Source organism: Lagopus leucura, unplaced genomic scaffold, assembly GCF_019238085.1.
Source record: "Lagopus leucura isolate 7727_CA_CO unplaced genomic scaffold, USGS_WTPT01 Super-Scaffold_100009, whole genome shotgun sequence".
Taxonomy (NCBI): Eukaryota; Metazoa; Chordata; class Aves; order Galliformes; family Phasianidae; genus Lagopus; species Lagopus leucura.
The window spans coordinates 12,936,469-12,960,382 of NW_024962266.1; the positions used below are offsets into that span (position 1 = coordinate 12,936,469).

At 39.1% G+C, this 23,914-nt stretch overlaps 1 protein-coding gene across 6 annotated transcripts in view; it reads left to right on the forward strand.

Annotated features, from left to right (window-relative positions):
* The window catches only part of ARHGAP29 (Rho GTPase activating protein 29), a 49,468-nt gene that overhangs the window by 4,849 nt on the left and 20,705 nt on the right, over positions 1-23,914 (forward strand). For all 6 annotated transcript variants that reach the window (XM_042873641.1, XM_042873644.1, XM_042873643.1 and 3 more), the window contains one exon: positions 18,961-19,104. In XM_042873641.1, coding sequence (XP_042729575.1) covers positions 18,961-19,104 — 144 coding nt within the window. The remainder of the gene's footprint in view (positions 1-18,960; positions 19,105-23,914) is intronic.

Here is a 23,914-nt window from a genome sequence, read left to right on the forward strand (position 1 = left end):
TACTGAATGAAATACGGATATTAGCTTTAAATGTAGAAATGTAGCGATGATTGCAAGAAAATAAACCTGAGATACGAGAAACTACTTCTCGATGACACCTGAAAACTAAGCAAAACAACACCCTTCTACCTCTGGGGGGAAAAAATAAACCCTCCCTGTGAATAGAATTGCCAGATTGATGTTTTTCAGCCCTTTGGACACAGGGGAGCTGCAGTTGCCTCTTGTGTTGAATGAAATACCATGTGTTCCATGCACTTGAGTTCAATTTCCTTTCTGAATCTAGGCATTGTACTTGTTGGTTGTAATGCTCTATTGTTAGCAATCCATTTTGAGGCACAGGACCAAGGTACTTACCAACATCTTCGTTAAAGAAGAACTCTGTTTTTTGTAGGTCAATGAATTCAGCACTGTTTCACAAAAAGAAAAAAAAATTAATTGTCTGATGACAATCTGAACCTGTAGTGGTTGGACTGCACAAAATGACAATGGATCAATCTTTTGGCCTGGTCTTAACTTTGATTTCTAGATGAGTTCCAGATGAAGTTGTGTCGTATGGCTGATATTAGAGAGGATGATTATACTGTCACCATGTCTTTGTGCTTGTACTGAAAGGCCTGCTCATTTTCTAGTATTAGTACTTTCTGAGGTCAAAGATAATTGAAATGTATTGAGGAGACTTAAAATAAATCAGTCATCTTTCCTTTCTGGCAAGAATAAATGGAGAACAGTTCCTCAGGAATCCTGCCTGGCAGGCCAAACCTGAGAGTATGTGCTGGATGGATGCCTACAAGACTCTATCTATTTTTGTCAGCTACAGTCTGTGCCACTCTTCAGATAGTTCATTTGAATTCTCAGTTTTACTGATGGCATTCTTGCTATCCCCCAAGCTTAGTTCTTGTTTCAGTGTATATCTAAAGTAGAAGCTGTTAAAATGTAATAGATTGAAAGCTAATGGGTTTCTGTTTGTGTTTTGAGTTCAGATAGTGGCTTTTCAGCTGCAGAGGGAGAGTGTGAGGAAAAGATCGCTGCCTTCATCTGGCAGCCTGCTTTCAAACAGTAGGACATGCAATAAAGTACTGTCTAAAGGCTAGGCTATTTTCGATCTTTGGATGTAGTGACATGCAATGAGGAAAAAGAAGCCTGGTAGAGAAAGTTGTAGGAATGGAATGCTTGTATGCATCCTGCAGACCTGTTGAGGGCCTGGCAGCCTGACCACAGCACTGAAAATACTTCAGAATGTGATGTGTGTGGGAATGTCACAACCAAACCCTTTAAGATGGAGAAGGTTAAGTCTTGTACCAAAGCAGGGGTTTGTGACTGCAAGTAAGTACTGTTGAATTTCATAAGGTTGAGTGACTTCAGCATGCAGATTATGTTCCTTTGGCAGGGAGGAGATATGGAGTAATTAGTCCATACTGTCCAGTCTCCTCTAAGTATTGGAGTAATTAGTCCATACCGTCCAATCTCCTCTAAGTATGTCTATACCTCACAGAAGTAGCTTACATGCTTTCTATACAACTTCTTGGCTCAAACTATGCAGGACCTGCTTCTAACAAATGTTTGTTAGAAGTTCTGTTGGTTCAAATATAGTGTTGTTAGATGTGCAGTGTTAGGAGTCTACTTAAGAATAAGTATCTGTGCCTGAGATTGGTACCATTACAGTCTGTTTCATTACTGCCTGTAATAAATTCCACTACTGCCTTAAGCAAATGATGTCATTGTGTGGCCTTTGCTCGAATGAGAGTCATTTACTCGGGTTTAAAAGGATCACATAAAAGAATATTTAGGGCAAAGTCTGAGTTCCTAATTAAAATATTTTACTCACTCTTTCACTTTTGGACAGTAAATAGTAGCTTTGATTTGTATCAAGTCAGAGATGGGGGAAACGTTCCGGTTTTCCTCCTCTGAAGATAGTTAAGTACTGGTTTGGTGACATCTGCTATTTATTTTTTTAAGGAATTCAGCGTATGCTGTAAGGTCTGCCCTTGGGACTGTGGGAAATACTGCTGCATTTTGAATAGCTGTGAGGGTGATATTTGCATGTGGCCTGAAAGTGCTCGTATAATTATACTTTAATATATAATCTGTGACTATACTGCAGAATATATTTAGGTATTACTGTTTTCTTTATCACAAACTTTGAAGTAATCTTCAAAGTGTGATACTGTGTGCTTCATGTGGGTAATTCTGCATCCTTTTCATGAGCAAAAGCTTTGTTCCTCAAGTTCATCCTGTCTGTCTTCAACTAATGTAAATCAGAACTTATTATAAAATGGTAATGTACCCTTTTTTCCAGATACACTGGAAAACAGAATAGCAAGTCAAAGCCCTTGCTTTTCATCACAAGTCTGTCTTTGAGGATCAGATTTTGCTGTCTGGTGTCTTAGAGTTCAGTGAGCGTTTTTGAAATTGTAGCAGAAGTGAAAATACAGGTGAAGCTCGATGGCCTGGTCAGGAGCATTTGAATCCTCTTTACAGTAGCATTGATGCTTTCAAAAGGACCAGGAATGCTGCTTAACTTGAAACCTGTCAGGTGCTGATTCTTGAAGGACAGATGTGCAGCCCAGTGGGACTCCTGTAAAGGTGTGTTGAGTTAAAGAGTTTCCTCATAGCAAGTCTCTAGTAATTTCAAAACCACTGTGGAGATTGGTATTGCTACCTTAAAAGCCAGAAGTTGTCTGCTGAATATAGGGCCTGGGGGTTAAAGACGAGCAACTCTTGGCTTCTTCCGGGCTTGTGACAATGTGTGCTTTTACTAACTTTGCTTTAGTTTTTTAGTCAAACGAAAAATATGAACACGTTTAGTTCTTGATTTTTATTTCTTTATTGTCTTCTAATATAGAACTTTGAAGTCCTCTGCAGCAAAGTTCTGAAGTGGTTTCTTGGAATGTCAACTTGTCCTGCTTTGCTAGGGAAATCTGAAGTTTGTTAGATTTGAAAATGAAGATAACAGATTGAAATTACGATAATTTACAATAGTAGGTGTAATTTTGTTTGTTCTATGTTCCAATTTTATTATTTCTCAGTGAAAGCTGCTGTCTTTGATATGCCTTAAACTGGACGTGCCTAATGACACTTCAGATTCTGAAAACTTAACTTGTAGTACAAATGTGTGGTAGGTGGGCAAAGTGCTCTGAGCTAGGTTAGTAGCATTTACCTTTCTTTGCAGCACCCTAGAAGAGATGTTTGTATACTTTTATTTTGAGTGAGGTTGTACTGATATTTTCTGCTTTGGAGTGGAAAAGGGCTGTTTTTCTCCTTGGTAGTATTGTGTCCTAAATGAAAAAGCTTCATGGAGGGGGGGAAAGTTGTGTGCTGACAGAGCAGCTGACTTCCAGGGATCGTGAGAACAAAGTGATTATCAAATATGTAAACAGTCTGTTTGTGAATTGATGAAGTGACCTTCAAGAATCCTCTGGAAAGGCCGAGGAATTCATGTGAAGTGTGGTATTGTTTATCTTATTCCATATAGCATAAAAAAGTGAAGACAAACTGTCTGGAAAATAATGCTATTACAGGAATCACAGCTTTTCAGACGTAGAGTCCAAAACTTTATGTAGATCACCTCCAGGATCTACTCAAGTGTTATATACCTATAATCCCTGTGGAATAGTCCTTTTAAATTCTGTAACTTGTTCCTAAAATATGCAGTTGTTTTCAGTGTCATAGCTCTGCTCACGCTTGGTTCACAAGGACTAACTGCCTGTTTTAAATATACCAGCTCACAGTATCTTGGCTCAGATCGCTGCTGAAAGAAATAAGATGTTAAGAGTTGAATTCTGACAACTTGTATTTGCTGTTTTGAAGGGTATTGTTCCCATAGCAGTTGGTGGAAGTGATCCTGTGAAGCACAGCAGCAGGGAAGCTGGGATCCAGACAGACTGGGGCTGGTGTGGGGCAGCTGGGCAAAGCTGAGACTTCACTTCTGAAAGTGGTCCTGCAGAGATCACAGATTTTTCTTCCTCGCTAGTAGCTGAAATGATGGCACTATTCTTTGTGCTAAATATTTGCAAGATGTGTTTTAAACTGTTGTTCTCGTGTCTCATTATCAGACTTGTTATGGTTAGGGCTTTGCTTTAAACTGAACAAGTAATGTATTTCTTCTTAAATTTGCAAGTGTGAGCTCCCGTGGTCTTACTGCTGCTTCTTGGCCATGGCAATCATCCTCCGGTGCCTGTGTCACATTCCAAAGAGCAGATCTGACTAAATGCTAATCTTAGGGAGGAACAGAATCGTTTTTGACTAGATCCTCTGTAAGGCTGTACAGTGAAATGAGCCCAGAAAAGAGGGAGAAGGCAGCTGGCAAAGGAGTAAGTGGCCTGAGGTTTCAATAAAAAAAGGGCTGTGACAGTCATAGCACTCCACCCTGGCTTTGCAGTGTGCACTGCTGAACTCTCTACCAGTGTTTTTTGGTCTCCTCTGTTGAATGTTACGTTTACAGAGATGCATAAAAAGGTGGTAAGGAAAGAACAGCAAGCAGAAAATGCCCTGTGTAGGCGGCAAATCAGTCAGTTGGTTTTCACTCTGAGCTTCAGGCGTGTTTGAATTGTACTGTCATCATTTAGGCTTGCCTTTGAAACTTGCTTTCTGTATGCGAAAACATAAATAGTTCCAGGCTTTCTGACCTGGAGATTTCTTATTACACCCTCGTATATGTTCCATAGTAATCACTGCTGGATAGTAATTCTGCCAGTCTGAAATTGATGCTGTTCTTTGACAAATGCGAATGACTTTCAAGGTAAGAGATGTAAAGGATGTAAATAGAGATAAGAGCAAAGTAAATACTTCGCTAAACTTCTTGTTTAATAAGTTAGGAATTATTCTAAGAACTTAATGCCATTAGTAGTGACCTATTTTAACAGCTCTGATGCTTTTTTGTCACATAACTTGGAGGAAAAAATAAGTAGCCAGGCCTGCCGATGTCCTTCCTGAGCATAGCTTGGAAGACCACAATGCTCCAGGGACCAGTTGCTCTCCCGGGTTTCCATTCCCTTCCACTGCTGTACTCCTCTGGCCCCTGGGGAGCAGAGCCTGGTACCCTGGCTGCGAGTTCTGCCCTTGTACGGCGCCGGCTTGCTCGACTCCATCCGTTTCTGTGACGAGGATAGAAGTCGGCACTCTAGAGACCTCGGTTCGCGCTGTCACATCGGTGTGAAGGCAGGCCCGCAGCGAGCCCGCGTGGCTTAGCAAAACAGAGGGGACAAGCGGCAGCTACGGACCGCGCTGTTCCCGAGGAGCGGCGCTCCCAGCGCAGCACAGCGAGCTGCCCCTGCCCCGGCTGCGCCCTCCGCGCTGTTCCGCCCCTTCTGCCGGCGACGCTTGGGCTTTGGTGGCTGAGAGCCGGGGGAGCTAGGCATTGTCTTCTGCTTCGTAGGCTCGTGCTGCTAGAACATTGCTGAATTAATCTGCTGTTTCCAACGCTCAGAACAAGGGAAGGAGAAACAACTCGAAGTTCGAGCGAAGCCGCGCCCCGCAGAGTCCAAGCGAAGCTACGTGCTAAAGGCGGGTTGCTGACAGCGGATACTGAGGGCAGTTTCCCCCGTCCCAGGCCCTGCAGCCCGCAGTTACTGTTTGACTTGGCGGCAGGAGGTTCCGCCGCAGCGCGCCCTGCCCCCGCCGCATAGCCCGCATTCCTCGGAACAACGCGCGCTTGTTGCCGGCGGGGCCGGGGGCGGGCGGGGAGCTGTCAGGCCTCGCTGCTTAGCGGAGGAGAACGCCGCATCTTTGCAGGGAGAACGTCGGCATTTTCCATTCTTGTGTTGCTTCGGAAGTGCAAATGTAATAAAAATAAAAGTCCCGTTCTTTCTCCTTTTTGCATTTTGACGTACAAAGAATTTCAGAATGCTTTATTTGAAGAACCTTAACTTTTCTATTGGTTTGCATTACTTCTCCTTTCTGCAGTGACAGTTAAACTAAGGAAACTGATATGACAAGATTAGTGCAATGAGGAGAGCAGTGAGGGAGAGAATCAGAAGTCAAGTTTTCCTTTCTGAGTGTAAGTGTGAAGCTGGGCCTTCTAACAACTAAATGTCATCTAATACATTTAGCAGCTTGCTGGAGGAGCGCGGGATGCTTGGACACAAACCTGCATCTCTCCTGCAACTCCACATCAGCACCTGAAGGATGAGATGTGATCCATTGCACTGAAGTCTTCTCCTCTTAACAGCAGTCTGTGTATACCTGTAGGAGCAGCTGTGGGTTTAAGTGTTATAGTGTATCCACAAATGTATTCCATTTCTATAATTACTTTGTGTGAATTTATTCCAGTTGTGATATGAATCAAGAATATCAGTAGCAGCAATTACTGCATACCTGGTGGCATGGAGTTGCAGGCTGTGACTGCTACTTCAGTGACCAGAACTCTATGAAAATTTTATAGACCTAACCATCCTGACACTGTTTCTCTGGGACTGTGTTTCCTATTTGTGTAGTTATGTCCCAGACCTGAAGTGACTTGTTTCTTAACTTCAAGTAAATGTTCACATACTCTGCTAGTTGCAGTGATTTGATTATGTTAGTCTTTAATGTCTGATTAATGAATTGGCATCAGAACTGCATGGTGGGGTTACAGACCTGGTGCAGAGCTGGGACCTCCATCTTCATAGGTGGCTGATTCTCCTTTTTCAATAAAATGGAGGTTTTGTGGGGACTCGATCCTTTTTCCTTGAATGTTTCTTTTTAATAGAAGATTGAGTTGACTGAGGTGAGGCTATAGCAAATAACTAAGTTTAGATTCTTGTAGCACATGAAGCAACATATGGCCTTGTGCTATTCTTTGTGCTGTACATTATTTTAGTGTTACATCATATTGCCATGATATTTATACTGCACCTGTAAAAGTTCTGTTAGTACTACTTCTCTGTTAGATGTCAGGTGACTGTGATGCCATGTACGTGGCCATGTGTATACTGTGAGCCTTAAAGGGAAAAGAAGGTTCTTTAGAAGGAATAAAGTGTGTATTTTGGAAAGTTTAGAGGAGAGAATAACTTCAGTAATGAAGTCCTAATCCTCTTCTAGTTCTAGAAATCTGAAGTATGTGGAAGACCTACTGAGGAAGTTCGAGCTAAGATATATTGAAAATCCTGTTGGCTTTGGTTGAATGAATTGCAGGATTGTAGATCAATAATTGGTAAGGAGTATATTTGTAGGAATGAGTGTGTTTTAAGCATGAGTGTGTTCTTTCTCACTCTATGCAAGGTCTTTGGCATCTTTAGCGTTTGGGGCTGAATCTGAGTGCTGTAATATAGGAACCACTACCAGCAAATAAGCATGGGAAGGAGGCAGTGCTTAGTGGATGGTTCTGGATATGTTGTACTTCATCAGATAAGATGAAAGTTGCTTATTTGGAAGTTGAGTAGTGTAAATGATTTGAAGTTGAGCAAAGATGATTTTTGGAAGTGTAAAAGACAGAAGGTGACCATGATAAATATGGCAGTGGTTATGAAGGAGAAACTAACAGTAGGGTTGAGATTGCAGAGGTGTCACAGTAAAGGATCTGTGATATTCATCTTTAAACCCATGTACAGGGGCAAGTTAACAACTTCAGCAAGAAATGGCAAACTCCTTCCATTAGTAGCTGGTTTTAGCTGATAACTAGGCATGAGAAGTGAGCTGAGAACTTAATTGGGAAGTTAGTAATAGAGCTGGGGTATGTAAATAAGTCAGTTTCTTAATAATGAGAGAAGCTTGTTATGCAGTATCAAATGCTGTGTGCCCCTGGATGAAAAGTGAAATGCATGGGGCTACTGTGTATGTAGTTGACCAAGTTCTACCTGCTTTTATTATGATTTTCCACTTCTGTACCTTTTTTACTGGCTTTTGCGTCCTTTGGTCTGTTTGTTTTTCAGTTAGCACTGGCTAGATGGAATGACAGCTTCAGAGGTACTGGGGGGTAACAGCTCTGTCAATCCAGAACCGTAAACATAAATGTTGTACTGCTTGTTACCTTTCACCTTTCTCTTTTAAGTTATTTATGAAGAAATACTGCTCAATTAAATATGCCTAACAAGCTGTGCAGTGGGTCACTGTTGTCATTTTGAGTCAGACCAGTGCTACTATGACATCAGTTATAACTACAGTGGCAATGTAAGTGTGAAATACTTGATATCAAAACACTGTACTGCACTAGAGATCGGCTGTTCCTAATTCTGGGAAACAGGAAGATTTTGAAAGTATTTTTTCAGGACTCACGTAGCTCATAATTTTGCCTTCACCTGTGCAAGACATAAAGCCAGACTGTACTCTATTGTTGGGTGGTTGTTGCAGCAGCATTTCACTGCTTGAAGGTCAAACAGTTAATTCTTCATGTTCACCAGTTTTCTAGATAACTGGTGATGGCTGCAATGATGTTTTCTTTTAATCAACAAAATAGGCTGTGATAGTATTCCTCTTCTATATCAGTCCATAATTGTGTTTAAAAGATACTTTAAAAAAAAATGCACAAAGAAAATTCGCCCCTCGTTTAACACCGCATAATGTCAAAAATCCATAATGACTTTGTGTGGTCTTCTGAAAACTAAGTGGGTGGACAGCAATGAAATGGCTTCTTCAGTCAGTGACTTTAGCTAAAAGGAGAAGCCAAGTAGAACAGATAGTATTTTAGACTAAAAGCAAAATGAGCTTGAGGTTAAGGGTTTTTTGATAATCTCTTGATATGGCTTACCAAAGGCTGGATTTATTTTCTTTTGAATTTGTATTTTAAAAGACTTTCATAGTATCCCTTCTGTAGCAGGTTGATATGGTGAGATCAATCTTCTGGGGATAGTTATTCCTTTTCTTGTTTGTTTTTTCTCCAGAAATTTGTGTTGAGGAAATTAAGTATTGTTTTGTTGTATTCTTTTTCAGAACTTGAAGCAGTGTACAAGGATGTAGTTTCTTATGGCACGTTTTCTTTTCCTTACTTTTATTTTATGGGTGACTTTGACCATAAACTGCTAAGCTCAAGAACTATTCAACTGTAGAAGACAGTAACTGTGATGGATATAATTTTGGTGAAATGTGACTGGCCAGACTTGGGGCAAATGTGCTCATTATGAAGAGTATAGTGTTACATCTGTTCAACAACTTACGGTTCTGACTTAAATGGGTTCTGGAAGTGTTACAGCATTATCCTCACCTGGTTTTATTCTTTATCTGCTTTCAGATTTTGGGAAGTGATAGAAAGTGTTGCTGGAATGGCCCTGCAATGTGTTCACTCTCATTTGTCAGAAATGGGTAAATAAGGAAACTCAGCAATTTTTATTCCAGTTTGTTTAGTCTTTAAATTGTGTTAATAAAACATTAGTGTATTCTAAGGATTAAACTGCATGGATGAACGTGTCTAGGTTAGTTGATTGGAATCTGAAGGCTGGTAGGATACAAAAGTTGGAGGAATGTGGCATACAGCATATTGAAATGGATTAATGAAAAGCTGCATTGTGGTAGGTTTCTTGAAGGACTTCCCCCACACAAGTGGGAATTTTATCCATGAGTTTGAATGTGAAATGAATGTGGAGTAATAGCCATGCTGTTGATATCAGTTGGCGCATCAACAAAATAAAGAGGTTGTTATCAGTGTAGGCAGAGTTAAAAGATTTGGATTATTAATATGTATTTTGCATGTGCACGCCATTTATTTTGACTTGAAAAGATTTATTTTAAGTCATTTTAGATTTTACAACTTTAATTTCTGATCATTAGTCTTACTTTGACCTATTTGTATAGTTGAGGACTTACATAAGTATGAAAAAGTTTTGATTTCTCAGAGGTGCGGTATTGGAGCGTAATTAAAATGAGGTAGTTTATTAAGAAAAAGAAAAAAGAGTGGAGATTGGAGGATATTCAGGGGCTTGGAATACGGTACGAGTATTTCCTTTCCCCAAAAGCTGTGGAGAAGAGTAAAAAGTTATTTAACTCCCTGGGCAGTGTGTTTCAGTAAAGAAGAGTCTGGATGGCTAGAGAGTAATATCTTTTGGTCAGTCCTAAGTAGTGAATGTAAGATTTCAAGAGCTGGATCAATATTAACATGGTACTCAACAGCTTTTTATGCTAGAACTCTTCCTTGAAACTCTGGACTGACAGGGCATAGTTCTGTGTTCTCATCCAAGAGCAAATTTCATGCAAAAATGCTAAGCCTGTGCTGTTTCTTCCTCCCTTACCCCAACCTAAATAAAACTTCTGCCCTTAAAATAATTTCCAATACTAAGTGCTTTTTCACTGTATCCTAAATTTGTAACCAGATGTTAAGATGAAATGTAGCAGTTCAGTGATTTATAGGGAACTGATTTGCAAAATATGAAATAATTATGTGCTGATAATGTCTTTGTAGTATAGTAAAGTAATTGTTTTATTTAAAGATACTGTAGCCAATAAGCTGTTCGTGTAAGATATCCATGGATTCTCAATTAATTGGATCTGTGTATTATTTAAAAAAAAAAAAAAAGCCTCTCCTAGACTTTGCTTTTATGTAAAACATAGTTTTGGCTATTTTTCATGCCTTTCTCATCTCCGTTCTGAATCAAATATCCTTAGATATTCTTCACTAAACTAATTTATGGAAAATGAACATATTATCAATTATCTCACTTGCCAGTTTTTGTAGTGGAATGTGGAGCACGTGTTGCCAAAGACTTTGAATTTGGCATAGTTTCCTAATGATGCCGAGACAAGAAAAGTTTCTGTGATTGTGATCAACAGAAGTGATAGTAGTAGTCAGTTTGATATTTTGAGAGGTTTGAGTACAAGGCAAAAAAAAGAATATAAACCAAATTATAGTTTCAGAACTGCTTTGATTTGTTCTTCCAAATCTGTGAAGAAATGAAAGCATGCAGAACAACAAAAATTGTCAATCAAGCTGCAGAGTTAGAGCTCACTATGAATAGTCAGAAAGATGTTTACCACGTTTTCAGTTGGCAGAGGCGTCCTTCCAAGGTTTTTACAGTGGTTTCTTAAAAACATCTCATTTTTGGGTGTTTTATTAGCTATAGCTAATACTGCTAGTTTCTGCTGAGGTAATTAACATTCACCTTTCTTGGGACAGTACTAAGAAGAGGCCTCTTTTTCATCTAAAATTCCAGAGCAGGTTATTTTCTGTGTTGGGTTTCCAGTAGTTTGTGTGTGTTTGTTTTGAAATTGACCTGTAATAAATACAGTGTTCTAAAAAATCTGTTAGTAGTTATATTATGATGAGAAGTGGGTGTTTATCTTTGACTCTTGCAAACCAGGTAAATAATGGAAGGTTCATAAGGATAGGTTTTTGGTATGTGTTTTTCTTTCCTTTTTTTTTTTTTTTTTTTTTTTAATGCTTAGGTATGCAGAGCAAAAGAAAATGGCTGAGCAATACCAAGGATGCAGTGGGCACTAATGCTGTTTTAATGTGGCCTCCTATCAAGAATGCTACCTACTGTTGTATGCAGATAATGAGTGGTGTGTGGTTCTTGGCTTCAGGCCTACAGGTTTCTATGAAAGCAGAAATCATTGTAGTATGGGATTTGGCTAAAACATTTCATACACTGTGACTTGAATATGAAACTCAGTGCTATGAAATTTAGACCTTTCATTTTGCACCAAATTTGTGAAACTACAAATTAAAGATTTTTTCTTTTAAATTCACCCAGTCTTTAATCTTATATCCAGTGCAGTAATAATGGTTTCATTTTACAATTAAAACTTAATAAACTGGTTGTAGTCGAAGATCCTTTTTGAAAGCAGAAATATAGCAGGCTCAAAAGCAAGGAAGAATTAAATAGCCCCTTTATAATTGCCCTGACAAAAGAAAAAAGAAAATACAGTGTGGATGACTTAATTTTCTTTAACACTACAACTTGTTCTTGTAGATTTTGTTAACTTTTGAAGGATTTGGAGCTATACGCTTTGAGTCGTGTTTCATTCTGTGTAAAATGGCTGCTTCTGTCCATCTTATCGCGTCTGATGTTGGTTTGCACAACACAAAGGAGGCATCACTACTGCAGAAGATGTGGCTTCTTAAATAATAATAAAGAAGAATAAATAATACCTAATCTGGCTAGAAGAGTGAGGCAGTTGAAAAATGCCTAAGTGGGTCTGGGTGCATGACAGTATTTATTGTGCCTGCTAGAGCACAGAGTACAAAGTTTGTGCTCCTTTCATGGTTTTGTGCCAGCTCTACCAATGGTCTGCGTCAGTTGTGAGAAGACAGACAGATGATTTGGCATGAAGCAGGAGGTGCCTTCATGCGGTGTCTAATGATTAACCCGTTGCCATTTTGAACAACCTCAGTCCAGTTGATAACTGACCAGCACTCTGTACCATGTGGCAATATGTTTGCTGCTGCAAAACCCAAAGGTGGGTTGTCTGTTTGCAGTCCCTGCTGGCCTGTTTCTTGGTGTTGAAGTGTTAAGTAATTAGTTTCTAATAAAGCATTATAAATGAGACTGAGGTGTAATGACTTTACTTTTTTTAAGTGCCATTGGCAGCTTCTAGCCTTGTTAGAGATTTTAATAATACAAAAAATATTCCGGAACTTCTTTGAGTTTGCTTTTCAATTTGAAATATTTCATTCTTCCATATCTGCAGCACGTTTGTACAACCAAGTGAAGGAATAAATGATAACTAAAGTTACTGTTAATCTTCTCCCAAACTGTGACACCCAACAATAAAATATCTACCGAATAAATAAGATTTGTTTTGTACAATTAATGGAAGTCATATTTAGCCCCTATGTATACTGCTTTATAAAAGCTTCCCTGAGACAGGACCAAAAAGTCACCGATGAAGGTTAGCCACGTGTAAGATCAAACCATGGTATGAAACACTCTCTAACTATGTGTTTTAATTTAGTTCTTATGGGACTCTGATAGTAATCTCTGTCAGATCAGACAAATAGGGATAGGGCAGACTGTCAGTTATGTTAGTGGGGCTAAGGTGGTGGATGAAGGTTGAAAATAAAACAACAGGTAGATCTGAGAGGGTCTCCCCAAGTGAATGGTTTGGTGGCTTCACAGAGTTAACTGCAGTGCGATTGTTTTGCTTACTTTGTGATGCTCATTGGAAAGTCACATCGTCAGGTCAGAACTGAGTGCTGCCAGTTTCCTAGCGCACAGTATGGGTGTCAGTGATGCTTGAATTTAAAGCTGTTGTCTTTGGGTTAGCTTCATTTCAGTGCTGATTTTTTTCAACCTTGGTGACATAATGACTGATACAAGTTAATCCTCCTCAGAAGCATAATGGAAACAATGTAATATACCTTGATCATTGATGCCAAAAATGAGATTGGTAAATAAGACGTAGCTTTTAGCCAAGGTTCTGTGCTCGCAGATTGAAATGTTGATTACTCAAGCTGATTCCATCTGAATCCTTCTAAGATCAAAAGAGATGAGGAGCTGACTGTTCACATCCCGTAAGATGAAACTTTAATAAGTTCTAGATCCAGATATTTGGATATCAGAGAAGTTGCTTCCTACTTTGCATAATTATTTTCACCATCCTGGAATGCTACTCTGGCTTTTTTACCTTCTCTTGAAGGAGAGAAGATGCAGAGTGTAACTGGCTGCCTACAGAGCATGGATTGTAGACATTGGATGGTGGGGGATAACTTTGCTGGCATTATCAAGTGGTAATGTTCTAGGGGAAGAAGTTATAAGCAGAATGGTGCGTGCATCTTCTATGTGGGTCTAAATAGCTATGTAGGGTGTATATTGGCTGTGCAGGAGAAAAAGCATTGTTAGTCCATATTTCAACTTTTCTTGGCAAAAATTTGTTGAAATAAACAGCTTCAGAAATGTTTGGGCTAACAATGAGTCGGGACAGACAAAGGAATACCAGCCAACTGACACAGCAGTGCTTTTCCTGACTGCATGTATTGTAATCAGCCCTGGCTTGGCAGAGAGGGTGGCTGGCATTGACAATCTTGATGAGCAAACTTTTATTTTGTTTTGGATGAACAAAATCCTTAGCTGTAAGGCCATTATTGCTTGCTAGTATGTTTGTTTGGTTTTGTATTTTTTGTTTTCTGTTTTTAAAGGACTTCCCTTTGAGAAATACCTGAAATGAAAGAAAAAAGATAGTTTGCGAATTTATTTTTTTTACACCAGAAGTAGATGTTTCAGTCACCACATCGTATGACTGCTGCATTGAGCAGTGAGATGTGATGATAGGCCAATGTGCCACTGAGAAGGAAGCCTGCCAGCTTTAGTGAGCCAGCTGCTTTGCTGTATCGTTCTTGTGCATCTTTTTTTTTTTTTCCTGCAGATGAAGAGTTAAGGTCTTGATGTAAATTTTCTTTTTTTTTTGTCCTCTTTATTTGCTTCTCTTACATGGCATGCTTTCCTTGTGGTTGCCTTTACATTTTTGAGTAAGCTTGTTTTCTGCTGAAGTAAATGATGGTTTAAACCCTGATGAAAGAAGGTTTGTAGACAAGCTTATTAAGCTCTTTCAAGCCCTTATTTATTTTCTTTTTTCCCCCTCTCTGCTTTCAGGAGCTCTTTTCTTCCAAGGGAAAAAGGGCTGGCTGGTTCTTTCTGGAGGTTCCAAGAGGCTCATATCTGAAGCAAGCATCTGGACCTGTGTGTCCTCTGTGCTGAGGAACCACTGGGGAAGTCACATTCCTGTGGTCCAGAGCACGATTAGCCTTCCACAGTGCTGCAATCTTTATTACTAAGCTTGAGAACCACAGATAGATATTTTAAACTTGATATAGCATCAATAGGTGGAAGAATTTCCTGCTTGACTGCATGTAGATAAATGAACTCATACAGTGCAACAGGAGGGAACAAAAGAAAAACTGAAAGTAAATACTGATTTATTTATTTACTGTGACTGCTTAAGTCAGAGTGCGCTGCTGCAGGAGTCTGTTGGAGACTCGTTTCCTCATGCATTCTTCCCACTGAACTGTTCTGCTCTAGGGTTGGTTTGGTCTCTGAGCTGTATTGAAACTGTTTCTATTAAGTTGGTATATTTAGATTCTGCAAGTACCTGAAGCTCATAAATCTGCCACAAACAGGAAACCCCTCTGTTAGCATCTGTTTGGTCAGTATCAGCTCCTGAATGCGGGGTCACTGTAGTTCCTGATGGCTTCTGCCCTCCCTACTTGTGTTGCAGTCCGTTTGTCTTTGGGAGGTAGAGAAACAGTGTTTGAGATACTTTGTAAACAAATAGTGATGGAAAACAAAGCAATCTCAGCTGGGTGTAGCCAGAGTTCTGCTTTTGAGAGTAAATAACTAACCTCATACTTGAATGCATTATTTTAGTGATAGTGTTCTCTGGGACATGTAATTCAACTCAGCAGCTGTTTTTCAACATGCATTTTCCTTTGAAACTGAGTGCTTCTGTTTCAGAGTGTGTCCTTTATGGTATTTTTTCTCTCTGCCTTCTCTCTCTCCCGTTTTTTGGCTTTTGTTTTTCCCCAACTCTACTTGTTTAAGAGGGTAATATCAAATGTTAACACTAAGAAACTGCATCCTGATATCAGATATATTTTAACTAGCCTGCCATATGACTTTTCTGTAAGGAGCCTTGAGAGTCTGTTCCTATCCTGTAATGACAAGCTTGTATTTGTGCATTGTACTGAACTCTGCAGAACTGCTTGTTCAGTTTCTGACATGCCCATGATGCACTCCTTCCCGAGGGTAGACTGGAACCAAACTGTAGGCTGGCTCAACTGCATTCTAACCTTGTTTCCCCGTCCCATACTTGTTAGGGAACAAGAAATCTGCCCACCATGTCACCAAGAGGATCTGGTTATGGGATACATATGTGGGTATTCCAGATCCCATCATCAGGAACTGTTTTCTCTCCATCCACAAGTGGGCACACCCCCATCAGAAGACAAGGGGTGCCTCCATCTTGTCTGCAAAAGAGACTTGGTTCTGGTTGGGTGGTGTACTTGTGCAGACAGTCTCTGCAGCTGATCCTTATGCTCCTCAGGTGAGAACTGTGTGCCTTCTAGATAGATAGAGTCAGGTAATAGGGGAAGATTGTGGTATATAGCTTCAAATGCCTCCAAATCAGCTTTTCTTTCACAGTCCTGCCAATCTAAATTATTAATCACCGCGGAGGGATTTTGGAAGGTTTGTCTGTGTCCAAAGATTTGAAAGAAGAGATGAGATGCTACCTATACAGACAACGTGTTTCGTAACTTTAGTCACTGAACTTGTTTCTTAACTAACTAAATGGAATTGCCTATCTTTATCCAATATCCACTTACCTGAAAATAGCACATTACTAGAATTTTCAGGTATGTTTTTTGTGTTGTAGGTTCCTGTTGAGGTTTCTGGGCACCAGTACAGCACTGCTATCTTTCTCTTTTTCCATTACCTTTGGCTGGAGTTACTCAGTACTCCAGACAGCATTTATTGTTGCTTTGATGGGACTACAATTGAACCTTTGATGGATTAAAGACCAAAGGGACCATTATAATTATCTGTAATGATGAACTTCTCCAAGTATTTGAAGGTGACAGTGGCAGTGCTGGTTCAGACTAAAGCTGTGTTTAACTCAGTGTCCGAGCTCTGACCACTGCCAAAAGTGAATAGCTAGAGAAAAGTATAAAAAAAAAAACAAAGCAAAAAAAACCAAAGCAACCACAAAGCAAAGTTGGCAATAAATAATACTTCTGTCATCCTCTGAATGCTTTCTTCATAAGGAAGTTCTTGAGCTGGTGCAGGTTACGTTGTTTCTGTACAATGCTTAGTAGCTCAGCAAACAGAGAAGAAGAGTAAAATGAGATTGCAGAGGTAGGTTCAGAAGGAACTTGACAAATTTGAAGACAGTAGGTCTGTAAGCAGTTACTGAAGCGCCCAGGAAACATGGTGCAATAGCTGTGGGTACAGGGGATTCTGAGGCAGCTGTACTGCAGAAAACAGGCAGTCTTGGCTAGTCTCCTGAGCCGTATCACCCACTGCTTCATTGGGCACAGCCTAATTGGACCCCAGCATGATCCAATAAAGCATATCTCACTTGTAACCCGAGGGGACACTCAGAAGAGCTTATCTACTCTGTCCTTGTTTCCGTGCAACCTTCTATCACTGTTGTGTTTTGATGAGAAGTTGCACAGGTCTCTTATGTGAGAATCACCTTTTTCTTTTCTTTTTTTTTTTTTTTGTTCTGAGTCTAGCATTTACTCCATTTAATTAACTGAAGGGTTTATTTTTAACTGACAGGTGGTAAGGAGTTGAATTAATCCACTATTTTCACACCTTTCTTGATTTTATTTATTTAATTTGGCAGACTTCTTGCAGGCTCCCTGTAAGTCATCTGTTATCCAAAGTCCTAGCATCTGCTTCTGTGACTCAGGGTGGGAAGTTTACAGCCTAGTTTTCTGCATTAAATTTCAAATCTTGAGCCTTTGCATCAGTGTCTGTTTGTTGTAAATTACCTCTGTTATGTGTACGTACAGATTTCTAGCCACATTTAGTGCCAGCCTCTTGATGATTTTTGCTGTTGTTGTGTTTCTGTTGTCAGTCAAAAGTTATGGAATGTGTGCTTGTAAACAAAGATTAAAGCTACTACTGTGTTTGATGAGTTACACAGAGCTTTCTTAAACTCCGGTTATGTAAGATGGGTTTTTCTAGACTTCTGTATATCCTGTTAAGGATATGGAGCTTCCTACTCTTGTCCAGCAGGAAAAAGCACACAAAGTGCCAGTGAATGGTAGATAATATTTTTGCTTTAGTCCACTTCCTGAGTCAAGGTTCTTTCTTTGACAATGTGTAAGCTATCCCAAGTTGAAAAAAAATCTTCTTGTATTTGACATCTAGGGAGATAAAAACTGGAGCACAATAGTCTTTATGGGACTTACTTTTGGGAACTTTTGTACTGGATATAATGCTGTATTATTTGTTTGTAGCCTTCCCACCTACGCACATGACAGTAGTGATACACCATACTGACATGTCATGTTGTAGTTCATTGATTTTTTTTTTAGAAAGAAGTAGGTACTTTTCATCCAAATGTAATATCTTAGTCTGAATAAAATGACTCAAAATTGAAACTGAAATCTGAAAACGCTGGCTCTATTGGCACTGTACGAAATTGTCTGTATTGACTTATTTGTTATAATGCCCACAGACAACACAGAAATGCCATTCCTTTTTCTCTATGGGGAAGTGAGTCAGCTTGTACTAGATCCTCTTTTTCTTTTTCATAAGCTAGAGTTTGAAAGCTTTTTACCACAACTTGCAACACAGCACTCTGATGCATGTGAAACTTAAATTATGTGCACCAACACCTCTTCTGCAGCGGAAAGGAAGAGTTTGTGGCTTAACCTGTGCAATGTATGCAGCAAGAATTTTTTTTTGTTGAAGAGGGATAAGAGCTTGGAGGCACAAAGCAAGAGAAATATGATGTAGAAAAGCACGGATGGAGCACTGTATGAGTGCTTACATGAAAATTTTTCTAGTTTGGCCTAATTCTACAGAATTAGTTAGGTGTTAAGGTGGTTTTTGTTTGTTTTTAATCAGGATTAACATGCTTAAAGAAAGACCTTTAGAGATCTAGGAATGTATGGTAAAAATGCTTAAGATTTAATTGACATGAGTTAAATGCAAAAAACCCAACACTTACCAAAAATCTTGAATTCTATGAATATGCAGAGGTGGCACTGAATTTTGTATCAAGTTAGGAAAAATCTAATATGCAATCCAAATCTACTTTTGGATCTACTTGTCTGAATCTACGTATTTATTGGACTGGTGATCAACAAAAATGACATAGAATGGTTTAATTCAGAAACCTGACAATATTGGTGTATGATCCCTAAGGTTGTGGGGTTTATTTTCTATTTTTAAGTTATTCTTGCTTGTCTTATTTGGAGAAATGACTTCTTGCCGTGATGCATGTCATTTACATGTAAACTGTTGGCAAATGCTAGTATCTTTTTTTAAATTTGCTTGTTCTAAGCAGGCCCAGCTTCTACATGCCCTATTTTGTTGTGCTGAATACTAGCAAAGTGGTTTTTAAACTCATTGATTTGCTGTTTTTAATGTAGTTTCTTCTTTATTTCTTCAGAAAACCAAGATGGACTGCATCATGTTGTACATGAACGCTTGGGAGAGTTGCTGCGTGTTTTAAAAGCAGTGATAAATAAACATCAGACTCTAAACTCAGTTGATATTCTTAGCGCTGCAGGAACAGTTATTGCAAAAGTAAAAGGTAAGGAAGTTTTTATTTTCAAACTTGGGAAAATTTTAGTGAGTCACTTGACTAGCTGTGTCTTGGAGTTGTAGGGAGGGGTTCCATTTATACAGAAGTTTTTTTAATAGTGCAATAGTGCAACGTACCTTTTCAAAGTGAAATTTAATATTGAAAAGCTTATGTTGCTGTAACAAAATCCTGTTTATAAGAAGCTATCTGCAAAACCACACTGAGTTCTATAAACACAAGCTTTTGATCTAGATCTTTACCTCTCTATCTCAGGATAATGTTATAGAACTATAAACCTTGGGTTTATCTGCATAGAGATTGTCTTTTTTGTCTTTGCTTAGTTCTGTGAATTTGTAGGGATGGTGTTAGATTTATATAAAGTGAAGAAATATTTGAGTGAACAGTCAAAATCTGAGTAGTCTTAATGCTTTTTTCATAGATTCCTTCAAATAGATCATAAGCATGGTTAAGGTATAAACAAAAAAAGGGCTTGGAGGCATGTATGTAAGTATTTTCTGTTGCTGGCCTTTACTGTTGCAGGTGTTTGCGTCTCAGACAAATACAAATTGTGGAGCACACAGTTAGTCCAGTCCAATAAATCATAGCTGTTTCTTTTTTGTGTAACCTTTGATTGTAGCTCTTGCTTTTCTGGAGTAAGGCCAGTATTCCTGTGGAACAAATGGTTTCTTCCATGTGACCTGGGTAATGCTTTGAGAAGGGTTAAATGTACAGCACCCCTTGCCTGTCTTAAATCATGTGGAATATCTTTTGTAAGAGAAACCTAGCTTAAGTTTTCTCCTTGTTCTAGGTTTCTTCTCATTTCCTAGTTGCTTTAGCACGCTCGAATACACTGCCAATTCAGTGAACACAACTCTACAGCCACCTTAGATAAGCTGTTTTCAAGCTTAACTTCTGTGTCTTCCTCTTGTTTTGAATTCTAATCAATTTCTTCAGCATATTTGCAGCTTTCTGAACCTGGCATCATACATGTTTCTTATCCTTGCGCACTCTGTTCCATCATTGAGTTTCAGTAGCATTGGTCCTTGCTTAGCTGTGTTGGTGCTTCTGTGCATCTATTTCTTCCTGGTTTGACGAATGGCTGCCCTGAATAGTTATTTTACGATTCAATCTTTTCTCTGGATGATGAGTAGAAAAAATAACTTCTGCTAAGCTGCTTTTTAGTAACACAGATACTAAAAACACTTCTTTTCATGCTGAGCAGGTTCTATACTTCAAATAAAGAAATAGCTACAAACATTTATTATGTGTTAGTGTGTTCACTTACTGTTAATATGTTGAGTTTGTCAGGAGCTATAGTCATGGAGGACTGCGTGATTTCATAGATGGAAAGAAAAACTACTGTTAGAAAAACAAGGGGGCATGGTTTTAAACTGAGGCATGGAAGGTTTAGGTTGGATATTAGAAGGAAATTTTTCACACAGAGGGTGGTGATGCACTGGAACAGGTTGCCCAAGGAGGCTGTGGATGCCCCATCCCTGGAGGCATTGAAGGCCCGGCTGTAGCTCACTTGGGCTTTCTTAAATATGAATGTCTTGTATGATGACAAGCCCCAGGAAAAAAAAGCATGGTAGGAAATGTTTTTGCTACAGTTGGTCTTTGTCCTTGAGCTGGAATTGAGAGCAAGTTTTGACTTGTTTTCCCCTTGTTTATATTATTTCTTTGAATAATTTTTCATAGGCAGTGATTTGACAGTGAAAATCTAATTTTGAGATACCTCCTAAATGATTGCATGGTGCACAGTGCTAATCTGACACAAATGTGTTCTTTCACTTAGGCTAAATAAATAGGTACATGGTGTTATCTGATGAAATAATACACTGTGGTATGAAATTACTATTAGTAGAATTCTAAGTAGTTTCTCATGGAGTTATTCATCTGTTTTATAAGCAGTGTACATTCAATTGGCCTAGAATTTAGAGGCTGACTTCAATGGTCTGATTATTCTTTGGCTAAGCAGACATAAACTTACTCTGTGGTGAATTCTTCTGGTTCAGTGCTGTGTGACCTGGCACTGTGGAATTCCCAAGTTAATTGTCAAGGAAACAGCTTCAGGGGAAACTGAAGTCCATGGTTTCAGTCAGCGCTGCCTCAGTTTTCATAGCCTTTGATACAGATTGTACTTTTATATATTTATATATATATATATATGTATTTATATATCCTCACATCTAGTGGTAGAAATGGAGAGTTACATGGCTTCAGCTCTATCAGTAACTTCAGTCTTCTCTGAGAACAGCAAAACTTGCTGTATGAAAAAGGACTACCTCCCTCATAGCATCATCTGTAGCAAGTAAATGTAAGTTTGTCTTCAGTACATGTTTGGTTTTTGCAACTGGTTTTTGTGAATACTGTATTACTCCATTTTTGTATTCAAAATGAGGTAAGCTGGTACTGAGGAAGTAAAATACAGCATGTTGTGGTGAATAGTGATTGTATCAGACCTCGTGTTTGCTTACAGTGGCCTGTCAGTAACACACAAGCTCGCAGATTTTTCAACTATGGTTATTTCACTAGAAGTAATGTTCCTTTTGAATAAACAGGAAGTTACAAGAATGTGAGACTCAGTTGGTTAGAAATAGTATCCTTTTTCCTGTGTCTTCTTAGGCTGTGTTAATGTGACATTATGAAATAAATTCATCTGGATAATCTGCTTCTTGTTACTGGAGGACAGAACTATAAAAAGATGTGGAAGCACTCTGGAGTCAGATTTATGACTAGGAAGTTTAACCTGCAATGGAAAAATCTCTGATGTTTATTTAGGGAACTATGAAATAGCAATGGCCTGGAATTTACACAGATTTTTTTTCCCCCTCTTCAGAAATAGGAACATGATTGTTTTAGATTCTAGAAACTTGTCTGAGAACCTCTGCAGAATGCCAGGTTTTCAAATCTAGTTTGTATTTGGAGCTTCATCTAGGGTCAACTGATGATTTTAGCAAATAACTGCCTTCACTCTGAATGAGTACCTTTAGAAACAGTGACTGTGAGAAGACTAGAGGATCTGGCTCGTGATGCATTCTCTTAAGTCTGACAAGTTGCACTATGATTTAGATGTAGTGTCCTGTGCAGACATACCACCCCTTTAAACTATTGCAAGTGGGAATGTTTCAAGTATTAGTAAAAATTAGAATACTTGTGCCTCCTCATTCGAAGCTGTCTCAGTCATGTTTCAGGTACTCCACTGGGAATGGCATGAATGTGCTGGAGTTGCAGGATTCTGCTTTGATTCATTATGTTTGCAGTTCTGTTCTTTTGCTGTCTAATGCTTTTTCTTTTAAATTGAAGGAAAAACTAGCTATAGCTTGTTACCTTAATCTTGATACAGAGATTGAAGTTTGGCAGAACAAGTAATGTTAGATATGACTATTTTAAACTGAGCTTGTAGGAAAATATGGAGGGAGAAAAAGCCACTTGATTTCTCTGACTGTACCTTTAATTGAATACAATAGTAGAGTTGGATGAGAGTTGCAAAGATAAGTCCAACTGCCTGATCACTTCAAGGCAAGTAAAAACTTAATGCATGTTATTGAGGGCATTATACAAATGCTTCTTGAATACTGACAGGCATGGGGCAGCCCATCAGCCACTCTCTAGGAAGCTTGTTCCAGTTAGTAGCATTTTCCAGCTCAGTATTGTCAGCAAACTTGCTAAGGAAACATGCAACTGCTGTGCTGATGCTATTGATTAAAAACATTGAACAGAACAGACCTGTTGAACAAGAATTGAGCCATGGGGAACACAGCTAGTGACCTACCAGAGCCAGAGGTAGCCCTGTTCACTTCAACCCTTTGAGCTCTGCCCGATCTCCCAGCATAGCTTCTGCCTGTTCATCTCTGGTTTGGACAATTTGTCTGAAAGGCTACTGTGAGGGATTATATCAAAGGCCTTACTAAAATCCAGAAAGATCACATCCTCTGCCTTCTCTTCCTTTGCTAAGTAACCTTGCTGTAGTAGCATATCAAATCACTAAGACAGGATTTGTCTTTCCTCAGTCCGTGTTTACTATGCCTGATTAATTATTTAAATACCTTTCAATAGCACCCAGAGTAATCTCTCTAACTTCTCAAGGACAGAGGTTAGGCTAACAAGTCTGTGGTTTCCTGAGTCTTGTGCTCTTCTTGTAGAGATTGGTATAGCATTGGCTGACTTCCAGTCAGCAGGGTGCTCTCCGGGCTCCCAAGACCTGTGGTAAATTGTTGAGATGGGTCCAGCTTTGTAACATCTGCTAACTCTCTCAGTGCTCTGGGATGAATCCTGCCAGGTGCTGTAAACTTTTAGCTAATACAGGTTGGACATTATTTGATTCATTATGTCTCCCTGCTTGGACTGTGCTCCTCATCCATGCTTGCTTGTGTGTTTTCTGAATGTGTCTTTTTAAATGACATCTCAGTCTGGAAGAATGGAGACTCTCTGAAGCTTCTTACTTGGGACCTGTTCAGACTCCTGTTTCTGGAAGTTACTTTCCAGTCTGGCACACAGTCATAGTTATTTTCCCACTTGGTATCCTTAAACAGTTGAGGGCCACAAGCAACACAAAATGTGTGGTTCTCATGATCACATGCTGAATTCAAGGCTGCAGTGTATTCTTTTGCTCTAAGTTCCACCTTTTGATTTAGTTGAATTACTAGAATAGAAAAAGATTTCTATTAAGGCTGAAAATTGTGCTTACTAGAAATTCCTGCTGATGTTTTTCTTGTATCAGTTCTGTGTCTGCTATATGCTTACAGTAAGGTGAAATAATTTCAATTTGGTTTATCTGTGGTGTAAATTCATGACAAAATTCATTATGGTGTGAGTA